The sequence below is a fragment of the Haplochromis burtoni genome, unplaced genomic scaffold (genome assembly GCF_018398535.1).
Source record: "Haplochromis burtoni strain Fernald_Lab_line unplaced genomic scaffold, NCSU_Asbu1 Contig_370, whole genome shotgun sequence".
Taxonomy (NCBI): Eukaryota; Metazoa; Chordata; class Actinopteri; order Cichliformes; family Cichlidae; genus Haplochromis; species Haplochromis burtoni.
The window spans coordinates 524,514-536,192 of NW_024582731.1; the positions used below are offsets into that span (position 1 = coordinate 524,514).

At 41.7% G+C, this 11,679-nt stretch overlaps 1 protein-coding gene across 1 annotated transcript; it reads right to left on the minus strand.

The window, feature by feature from the left end:
* Positions 1–5,805: 5,805 nt before the first annotated feature.
* Positions 5,806–6,726, minus strand: LOC102298075 (olfactory receptor 6N2-like). The gene has a single exon (XM_005943450.1). It carries the CDS (start codon positions 6,724–6,726, stop codon positions 5,806–5,808), a length of 921 nt encoding a protein of 306 aa, XP_005943512.1.
* Positions 6,727–11,679: the final 4,953 nt, after the last annotated feature.

Sequence of the window (11,679 nt, forward strand, 5' to 3'; positions counted from 1 at the left end):
AACATATATAAATTAAACCACATTGTTTTTACATTAGTAATTCCTTTTGTGCATAATTTCATATTGTTGTTAATAATAAATTAATTAAAGCAACAAAACAACCTGAAGAGCCTGTTGGGAGCTGAAAGAGCCGACTCCTTTTAGTGAGCTGAGCCGAAAGAGCCTGTTGTCTAAAAAGAGTCGGAAATCCCATCACTATTTAAAATCTGTCGGACAATGCTCAGAATTTTTTACGAGTTGGTTGTGGCCAGTGCTATCCTCTATGCTGTTGTATGCTGGGGCAGCAGGTTGCCAACAGATTAAATAAACTGATCCGCAAGGCCAGTAATGTTGTGGGGATGGAACTGGACTCCCTTAGGGTGGTGTCTGAAAGGTGGATGTTGTCCAAGATAAAGACAATGCTGGATAATATCTCCCACCCACTCCAGGACGTGCTAGCTACTCACAGGAGCACGTTCAGTGAGAGACTGAGATTACCAAAAAGCACCACTGAACGACACAGGAAATCATTCCCGCTTGTGGCCATCTCCCTGTACAACTCCTCCATCTAATACATTGTAAACACTTTATATTTATTGTTAATTTTTGATATTTATAATTGAATGATTTGTATATCCACTTTTCTTGTTTTTTACTTATTTTTTGCTCTGGTTTACATCCCGAAATCCTCTAGTCTTATAGTTTATGACAGCGGATCACTTGTAAACATCGGTGCCAAGGTTGCACATCTAATCTTGGACACTTTTAAACCCGACCCTTCCTGGCTGCCAGAGATTCTACGCGGTGCGGAGAACAACAAAAGTCGGGCCGCTCATCTGCGCGGACAGAACGGCAGAGTCGAACAAAACCAAAGGTGGAGGAGTGTGTTTCATGGTAAACAGAAAGTGGTGTGATGCCAGGAGCATTTCTACTCTTTCCAGCGGCTGCTCGCCACATCTGGAGTTCCTGAGCATTAAGTGCCACCCTTTCTATCTGCCCCGTGAGTTCACTTCAGTCATCGCCACGGTGGTCTACATCCCACCCCAAGGGGACACAGGTATGGCTTTGTCCGAATTACATGATGTGCTGAGCTCGCTTCAAAACAAGGACCCGGGCACAGCCCTCATTGTAGCAGGAGACTTTAACAAAGCGAACCTCAGACAAGTCATGCCAAACTTTTACCAGCATGTCTCGTGCACAAACGAGAGGGGATCGAATTTTGGATCACTGCTACACGCCATACAAGCAGGGCTACAAAGCTGTCTCACACCCGGCTTTTGGGAAGTCTGACCACAACGCCATCTTCCTCATCCCCCAGTATAAACAAAGCATACGGAGGGAGGACGTGACCACGAGGGAGGTAAAACGGTGGACTGCCCAATCAGAAGCTAAGCTACAGGACGCACTCAATGACGTCGACCGGGACATGTTCAGAGCATGCGCAGTCGACATCAACGAGTTTACGGAAGTAGCAGTATGCTTCGTCAATATGCTAGTGGAGGAGATTATCCCCACTGCGAGAGTCACCACATTCCCAAACCAGAAACCGTGGATGGACAGATCGATCCGCACTGCAGTAAACGCCAGGACCGCCTCCTACAACGCGGGTCTCGCCACTGGCGATATGAGCGCCTACAAAGCGGCCTCATACGGCGTGCGGCGCGCGGTGAGAGATGCCAAACGCCGGTACCGGGAACGTGTGGAGTCCCGCTTCCACCAGGGCGACACACGGAGTATGTGGCACGGACTACGCACCATTACGGACTACAAAGCCAGGGACACTGCGCCGATCAACGCCGACTCTGCATTCACCAACGAGCTGAATCAGTTCTACGCCCGTTTCGAGGTTAGCCAGGCGGCTAATGCTATCTACCGCCTGACTACCGAGGACAGTGACGTCATCAGCGAGAGACCGGTGACCAGCATCGCGGAGCATGACGTCCGAGCGGCACTGAGGAGAGTGAACACAAGGAAAGCGGCGGGGCCAGACGGCATCACCGGCCGTCTGCTGCGCTGCTGTGCTGACCAGCTAGCAGGTGTGTTCACTTACATCTTCAACGAGTCCCTGGCGAAGTCTGTGGTCCCCACATGCTTCAAAAGATCCACCATCATCCCTGTGCCCAAGAACAGCAAACCCTCATCCCTGAACGATTACCGGCCAGTTGCACTGACCTCGGTAGTAATGAAGGTGTTTGAGAGGCTGCTGAAGAACATCATCTCCTCCTCCATCCCAGACACCACAGATCCGCTGCAGTTCGCCTACAGATCCAACAGATCCACAGAGGATGCCATCGCCCACGTCCTACACACCACTCTCAGCCACGTGGACAAGAAACAGGGTAACTATGTGCGAATGCTGTTTGTTGATTACAGTTCAGCGTTTAACACAATAGTGCCCTGCAGACTGTTCACAAAGCTCAGGGATCTGGGACTTAACAGCCGTCTGTGTGCATGGGTGTTGGACTTCCTCACTGGCAGAACTCAGGTGGTGAGGGTGGGTAGATGCGTCTCTAACAGCATCACCATCAACACAGGAGCACCTCAGGGATGTGTCCTCTCGCCACTGCTCTACTCCCTCTACACTTCAGACTGTGTGGCCACCCATGGCTCCAACACCATTGTGAAGTTTGCTGACGACACAGTGGTGTTGGGTGCCATCTCCAACAACGATGAGGCGGCCTACATGGATGAAGTGAAGAATCTGGCATCATGGTGCCAGGACAACCACCTCCAGCTGAACGTCGGCAAGACCAAGGAGCTGGTGGTGGACTTCAGAAGGGGTCAGCACAGAGACTACAAGCCCATTATCATCAATGGAGCTCCAGTGGAGAGGGTGCAGTCCTTCAAGTATCTTGGTGTCCACATCTCCTCAGACCTGACATGGGCTGCCCACATTCAGGTCCAGACCAAAAAGGCTAGGCAGCGCCTGTATCACCTACGACAACTGAGGAAGTTCAGGGTCTCTCCAAAGATCCTCAGGATTTTCTATACAGGCGCTGTGGAGAGCATCCTCACACAGAACATGACATCGTGGTTTGGGAACAGCTGTGTGAAGGACCAAAAAGCTCTCCAGAGAGTGATCCGTACAGCAGAACGCTGCTGCAGGATTGCTCTCCCCCCGCTTCAGGACACCTACACCAGGAGATGCCGGACTAGAGCAGCGCAGATACTGAAGGACCCGTCCCATCCTGGCAACAAACTGTTCCAACTTCTGCAATCTGGTAGAAGGTTCCGCATCTTCCGGGCAAGGACAGAGAGACTCAAGAGGAGCTTCTATCCCCAAGCCATCCGTGCCCTAAACACACACACCCGCCCTCTCACATCATCTATAATTGACTGAGACAGGACTCTTCCAGACACTAAACCAAGGCACAATGTACATTTCAAATTCCTTTAATTTTAAATATGTTTATATTGTCTATCCTGTAAAATAGTCAGATGTCTATTCATATTAATGTACAGAATTCACCTGCTTGCTGCTACTACTGCACATTCACCCAATGTATATACTATATATATATATATATAATGTTCTTCCTCTACCCCCCCCTTTTTGCACATGTCGAGGAGCGTGTCAGGCTACATTTCACTGTGTGTTATACTTGTATAACTATGCATGTGACAAATAAAGAACCCTGAACCTTGATATATTAGTGCTATTTCTTAAATTTGTATAATCTGTAACTTATTGTATTGTTTAAAGAGTTTGGTCTGTTATTGCTACTGTAACCCACATAATTTCCTTAGGGATTAATAAAGTATTTCAGATTCTGATTCTGAAACCACAACATGTTGTGGATATAATGTACAGGTAAACAGAACCTTTTTAACATTATTATATCCCCAGAAAATAGTCTGCTGTGTTTTGACGATTGTTTTTTTTCTACTTCTTCATTTTATTCAATTTCAGTTGTGTGCTTTTTGTAGCATTTTTTTTCTATTTGCAGGTGTTTTCTTAAGTTGTATTCCATTTGACCTCTCTGGGCCACCATACATAAAGTGTTGTGACAAAGAGTATGGGCTGTGATGGACAGCTTTGTTATGCTTAAGTTCAATCGTGAAATTCCATCACAACGAAATATTTTACTGTCAACTGTTAGTGGTATTACAACAAGTGATATGCCACGTAAAATCACAGAGTTGGGTCAACGGATGCTGATGTGCATAGTGTGCAGAGGTTGCCAACTTTCTGCAGAGTTAATGGCTAAAGATCTCCAAACTTCTGGTCGTCAGATTAGCTCAGGAATATATTCCATTAAACCTCATTCATGATTTATGATCACTGTTACTATTAAGAATTTATTTTTCTTTTCATTGTTATTTCAATTTCTGATTAATCAATTAGTTATGTCCTCCAATGATGCACCAAGCATCTCTTCTCCACTTCTTTCATACCCAGTGTTTTCATATACCACTACTGCATCCCATTAACATTTGTCTTTGTGCGTTTTTTTAATATCTTTCTATGCTCTCGTATTTTTTATTTTCTCTTTCTCCTCACCCTCAACCAGCTGTAGCAGATGGCCGCCCCTCCCTGAGTGTTGGGCAGGGAGGTGATTTATTTTTGAGCTTCTAACAAAGCTCATGCTATCTTATGTCCTTGAGACCTCCCCTCATCTCCAGAACCAAAAACTTTGCTTGGTTCTTTACCATCTGCAAGTTTCCAAGTATAGTCCTAAATGTTCCAGGCATAACTTGTCCTATATTTAGACTACTTGCTTGGCATGTACTGTTTGAAAGTATATGGTATGGTCTTCTCTTGTACAGAGAAGGTTGTGTGCATGTATGTGGATACGTGCATGCATGCTTACCTGTGTGTGTGTGTGTCCATCTGACAAAAGGGCATGTACCTGAACTCAGTTATTTATACTAACTCGTCTATTCCACATACATTTCTAATGACAGATCATTTCTGGCCAGGAAAACCAAGAGTGTGCAAATGTTGAATAAACCACAGAAAATTGTATGCAGATTAAGAGAGTTTATTTTGTGTGTTTAAATGCTCTTTGTGGAATCATAGGTCAGTCTGATCACTAACGTTTTCAGGGAGAAAACTTTTAAATCAGTCAAATTTGACTGGAACACAACATTGTCAGGGTTCCTGGGTCGGTGACCCAGTGTTTTCAGTTTTGTCACGTTTAGGTTATGTTGCCACATCAATGTTCTCACTTCCTGCTTTTCCTGTGTCAGCTCGTCTCTTGTGTTATTAGCCAGATAATGTTCAGCTGTGTACTCACCGGTCTCTCATTATCATCCTCATCAGTCTGTGTATTTAAGTCCTCTGTTTCCACTCGTTCACTGTCGTGTCATTGATGTCATGTTGTCGTTTCCCGTTAGTGCTCAGTTATTCAGCCAGCCACTCAGTCTTTCTGTCAGCTAGTCAGTTCTGCCGTTCCTGCTTTGTTCATTCACCCGCTCCAATAAATCCTCATCATTTCTGCACCGTGAGTCCTGCGTTTGGGTCATCTCTTCCACGCCTCCACACACAACCCCTGACAAACATGAGGCATAATCATTCTCATTCTATTTCCACACTGTAACCACAACAATTCATGTCCATGAAAAATAAAAACATTATGTCACAAACTGCACTGAAACTGCCAAATGCTGCCAAACCTATCATCTTTATTCAAAATTACTGGATTATTTTTTTACTATGATGGTTCCTTTTACAGGATGTTCCGGTCGCCTTTTTTACTCTCTTGATCAATGACTGCAGAAAACATTATGCCTTATAATGCACCATAAACCTGCTTCTTTTACCAGTGTGTTGCACAATAAATAAATTACTAATAAATTAGTAAATAAATGTACAATGACACTACATTATTTCATGTGTCTAAGCAACCTTTTAAGGTGATTAGAAATTTCTTTCATTTTCAGTCCATATATGATTGGATTGCAGAGAGGATTATAAGTTATTATTTGGAGTGTCATTACGAAACGTGCAGTTTTGGGAAAATCAGATTCCAGTTTAACAACGACAACATCATAGGTAATCAAAACAGAATAGTTAATCAAAACTAGCAGATGAGGTAAACAGGTCTGAACGGCTTTTCTTCTGATATCTCCACAACTCTGAAAAGCAATTATGATTATCTTTGTGTATGTGAAAAGTATAAAAAGCATGGGGAAAAGTCCGAGATTCAACAGAACAATTACACCGTATATTGATAATTCATTTGAAGTCACACAGAAAAGCTTGTTAAGTGAATTATTACAAAAAATTCCTTTCAAAGTAAAGCTACACAGTTTGCTATTAATATTTAGTGCAACTGGCACCACAATATAACAAGCAGGTACCAGCCATGCAAAACACAGCAGTAAACTGACAGTAGTTGTTCTCATGATGGCTGGATATTGCAGGGGTTTACAAATAGACACATATCTGTCATAGGCCATAGCTGACAATAGTAAGAACTCTGAAGAGCTTAAAAAGTAAAACATAAAAACCTGAAAAAGACAAGCTTGGTAAGATACGATCTGTTTCTCAGATAAGAAGTCAACCAAGAGCTTTGGGTGGATATTACTGCTGAAAAGAATAGAGTTCAATAACAAAGCTGCAATAAAAATATACATTGGCTCATGAAGATTTTTGTGTATAACAATAAGACATATGATAGAAACATTAAAGCATACTAACAGAATATAAGCTGTAAGCATGATCACAAAATAAAGATATCTGTATCTGTGAATTTCCACATGCCCACCAAGTGTTACATATGTCGTATTTAAATCAGCATTCATTAAAATGGTTAAAGAATAGCTATAACTACTCAGCTTCCTACACTGTGCACTGAAATGCAAACTGTGTAATTGTCCTTAGAATTCAGAAAGTCAATCATTCAGTGCTAGTGGCATGGTTTTATCCAACACAGGCACCCTCCATGGATCTCATTAACCTTGTCATAAAAGATTTCATCAACATTACGAAACTGGTGGCTAAAAGACTTTTACGATAATTGCTGACAGGTAGGAGCAATTATGAATGTTTCGGTGGGTCTAAAACAGCAGTCGGGCTAAAATTGTAACAAATATTTGGTGTTGTCAAGTGAGGCAGGATGTTTGAAAAAAAATTGAAGTGCCTCCTGGTTTATCTCTCATTACATGTGAAAGAGGGTAAAATGACTTAACATGCAGCCTTTTGTCTCACTCACCTTCCAGGGCATTGTTATGACTATGATGTGTCAATGGCATCTGTGTGTTTGACGTGCATGATTTTATTAAATAAGTTGTGACTGACAAACACAAAGACATGAAAAGGAAATGTCACAAAAATGTACTCCTGTGTAATTGAGTTAAAAAGAACATATTTGAATCATAAAGAATCATGACATTCATGTGACTGAGCTGATGATAAATCCTGTTGATGTATAATTGCATAAAGTGAATGCAACATAAAGGAAAATATATTGATATGTGATTTTATAGTTTGAATTATGTTCATGTTGATGTGTAAGGTCACAGAGAGACAGAGAGAGAGGATCGGGTGTGGTTGGACATCGGGTGATTGGATGCCAAACGGAGAATGGGAGTGGGGGGGTAACATTTTTGTGTGGACAGATAAGTTGCTCATCCCTTTGTATCCTGCAAGATGAGCAGTACAGAAGATTGGCTTGAAGAGTTCACAGTCGGAAATCTAAACAAAGGGCTCTTATACTCAAACAGATACAGAGTAAGTGTCCTCCCATACCATATATCAGAAAGAGAAGGTACGACCTCTCTCATGACCTTAGGATGTGTGTGTATGCCAGAACACTCTGGAATGCCCACAGAGTCTTTGCAGACTACTAAGGATCAGACATTCTATCATTATACAATCGATTATATACCTCTAAGCATTTATGATTATATAATCCAAAATATAACCCTAATACAGGGCTTTCTTGAATCCCTCTTCGTCTGGTCGATCAATCAGGACCAGTTTGGATCATTGGGATATACAAACCCATCCACTGTAAAAAGGTTGTAATTGACTAATTTTCTGAATTGCTCAGCCGCAATTTGATTTATTAAACTAGAAACTAGTGTTCTTGAGCCTGGGCTGATATTTATTTTGAGTTCAAACAAAATGAACAAATGAATCTTCTAAATGTATCATCTATATTCAAAAGTATGGATTAATTTGACTATGACAATAACTATCATAAATTTATTTCTTTTACAGTGTGTTCCAGTTGGGAGCCTGCAGCCTCTTTGGTTTCAGAAGGCATTCAGAAGCTCATACAAGCCAATTTAATGCCTATTTGCTGAATCAGGAACTGGACTGCCAGGGTCTCCACCCCTGACCGCACTCAATTCACAAAGCACTAAAGTCCTATGCCTGTTCAAGCTAAAGGTGGGCCCACATGAGGCTGGCCCATATAGGGCTGAGCTTAGCTGTGACCCACAGATGAGGCCCCACCAAGCCGAGCTCTTTATCCTATAGGGGAGGGGTGTCAAACTCCAGGCCTCAATGGCCAGTGTCCTGCAAGTTTTATATAACACCCTGGGTCAACACACCTGAATCAAATATTTAGTTTTTAGGTTTTAGATTCTGGAGAACTTCAAGACATGTTGAGGAGGTCATTTAGCCATTTAAATCAGCTGTATTGGATCAAGGACACATCTAAAATCTGCAGGACAACGGCCCTCAAGGCCTGGAGTTTGACACCTGTGCTATAAGGGGAGGTGCTTTGACAATGTTCTATCAGGAATACACGGCTGGGTTGAGAATTCTTGTGAGGTGTGGATGTCTCTGCTATGCCTGCTGTCCCCCTTGACCCATGTAACTGGATAGCAGTAATGGATTATGACAGGGAAGTGTAATTCCCCCAAATTCTTGATGCAGGCTACTGCTAGCTTTAAGCTTTTGGGACTTCTTTGTTTACGTTGGGTTCTTAGTTTATCATTGCTATATTTGATTTTCATGTTTTCATCTTAAGTCTGTAGTCCTTAGTTTCAGCATATTTCAGTTTATATTCTGATTGAGATTAGTTTAGTATAGTGTTGCCTCCCCCTGAGTTTTGTTTTCAGGTCTGACAGGTTTATTAGAGGCTTATTTTGTTTTGTCACAGACATTGTGTTTCTGATTGATATAAAACACTCTTATTGAATAGCTTGTTTTTTTGTTAATCCTGCCTGTCTCTTGAGTCAGCATTTGGGTCCTGCAAATAAACTAGAGACTAGAGCTCGACCCAGCAGACTCAAACTCTTCTGATGGGGACAAAGAGGATATTATTTACACCATAATGCTGAAGTGTAATGAATGGCTGACTGGCTCTTACAAAGAATATAAAGAAATTATTTCCATTGTCACAAGCTGCCCATATAACCTCCAGGGGGTCTCTGTCTCTGCTTCTGGCACAGCAGAAGCAAGGCCCAAGAAGGCCCTGGACTCTGATGGTTCTTGTTTTTGATCCTGGAAATTAATAACGCTGTGATTTAGTATAGTCATTGGCAACTGCCAAAAAGCATCTCAGGCCACATCTCCTCAAAGGCTGACTCAAAGCATCCAGAGGGAAAGCAACTGTCTCCACTGTTGCCCTCCTAGAAATGTTCCCAAGTATTTGCTCCTCCTCCAGGTTAATCCACTGAACTGTTTCCCTGCTTTGCCCCATGGCTTGGCTGGCCCCAGGAACTGTCATCACTGCTGCCTGAAATCTCCTGCTCCCTGTTTTTTTGTTTTTGGTTCTGAAAATTAATAAAACTATGATTTAGCATAGTTTCTAAAAGCACAAAGATGCCCAAATGCTTGATGAAAAGTTAAAAAGTCTTGAAGTTAGTTTCTCGTGTTTAGTTTGTATCAGTCCAATATAGTGCATTACTATAAATTTTTACCATAATATTATGAACTAACCCTTTTAGTCTCCACCAAACTGTACTAAACTGCTTAGTATTTTCATGCAAACCTTTAGTAGGGCTAATTATTTAACCTATTTATCAGGTCTTCCATAATATGAAGAAAATATAACTTCAGCAACAGATCACATATCTGATTCCTTTGATAATAATCTGTCATCTTCATCTATTGTCCCAGCTTTCTTTCATTTTTTGTAATGTTATGGCAAATTACATTTTTTTTCTCTTTGGGAAATAAAGCATCTATATTTAGTTATCAGACCCGTTATGTGCAGAACTATTTGTTTGCTTAGCACTCTGAACACATCAGAGGAATGAAAAGGAACAAAGGATGTGTTGAAGGTGTAAGCATTTCTTTCAGTATTATAATTTTCTTATTACTGAGCAAATAATAAAGTCCATACTGTTAGCTGGAAACAATGCAAGGCTAAAACAGAGAAGGCCACAACAATATTTTGGATAATCAGATTTAATTGTTGTTACGGTACAGGGTGTTGATCTGGATTGCTCATGCTCATTTACACTCCTGTGTACATTGAAATATGAACACTGAAAATATCAGTTAGTTGAAAATATAATTATACTGCAAAAGCAAAGTTCTAAAAACTTTCAAACCATGTCGGGCTTATTGATTTAACTTTAACACAAAGAAAAAAAATCTTTTCTATTGATTAGGTGACCTCAAATACCTCTGAACTATTTTTGAGGCCACAGATTTATTAATTATTTATTAGAAATGGCATATGTTCATTTTGCAACAACATTACTTTATGTCTTTAATGATATGGTATAGTGACAGACATTAAAATGGTCAGTGCCAAATTGATGCCATGAAGGAATACACAGGGCGCATCAAAAATTAAAGTCAATAACCCATAACATCATTACATTAAACAGAGATAGTGTCAGGGTTTCTGGGTCGTTGACCCAGTATTTTCAGTTCATGTTCACTGTTTATCTACTGCCTGTTCCACTTCCTGTTTTATTGTGTTAGCCTTGGTCTGTGTGCATTATGTTCAGTCCTCTTCCCATTTATCATTAGTTCATTAGGTTCAGCTGTTCACTCACCTGTCTCCAATCGTTGTCATTGTTAGTTGTGTATTTAAGCCCCCTCTTCCCTTCAGCCCTGGTCGTGTCATTGATGTTATGTTGTCGTTTCCGCCTGCGTTCAGCCAGCCAGCCAGCCATTCAGTCAGTCCTTCAGTCCTTCAGTCCTTCAGTCAGTCGTCCAGCCAGCCAGCCAGCCAGCCATTCAGTCAGTCCTTCAGTCCTTCAGTCCTTCAGTCAGTCGTCCAGCCAGCCAGCCAGCCAGCCCTTTTCTACCTCTGTTCTGTTCATCCACTCCTTATAATAAACCTTCACCAGTCTTCACCTACCTGTGAGTCCTGCGTTTGGGTTCCTTCTTCCTCGCCTCCACACAACGCCTGACAGTGTCTGCTTATAGTATATTCTAATGATATATCATATCATATTTTAGATACCATCAGTGTATCTAGAAAGTTACTGAAACAGAACAAAATCAGAAACTAAATATGATCACAGCTGCTAGGAAAATGCAATTGTGGTGAAAAGGGCAAAGCCATTGCATCATTTGCATCATGTGTTCAGCAAGCAGGATAAGTAGGTTAATCAGTTTAAGTATTATATACTATTGATATACTAACTATCATCCTCTATTTGTACAGTATACAGTAGACACACAAGTATATAAAAGAATACAGACGTATATAAATGCAATGCAAATTAATAAATGTACATCAGTACTCCATCTTCATCCGCTTATCCGAGGTCGGGTCGCGGGGGTAGCAGCCTAAGCAAAGAGGTCCAGACCTCCCTCTCCCCAGCCACCTCCTCCAGCTT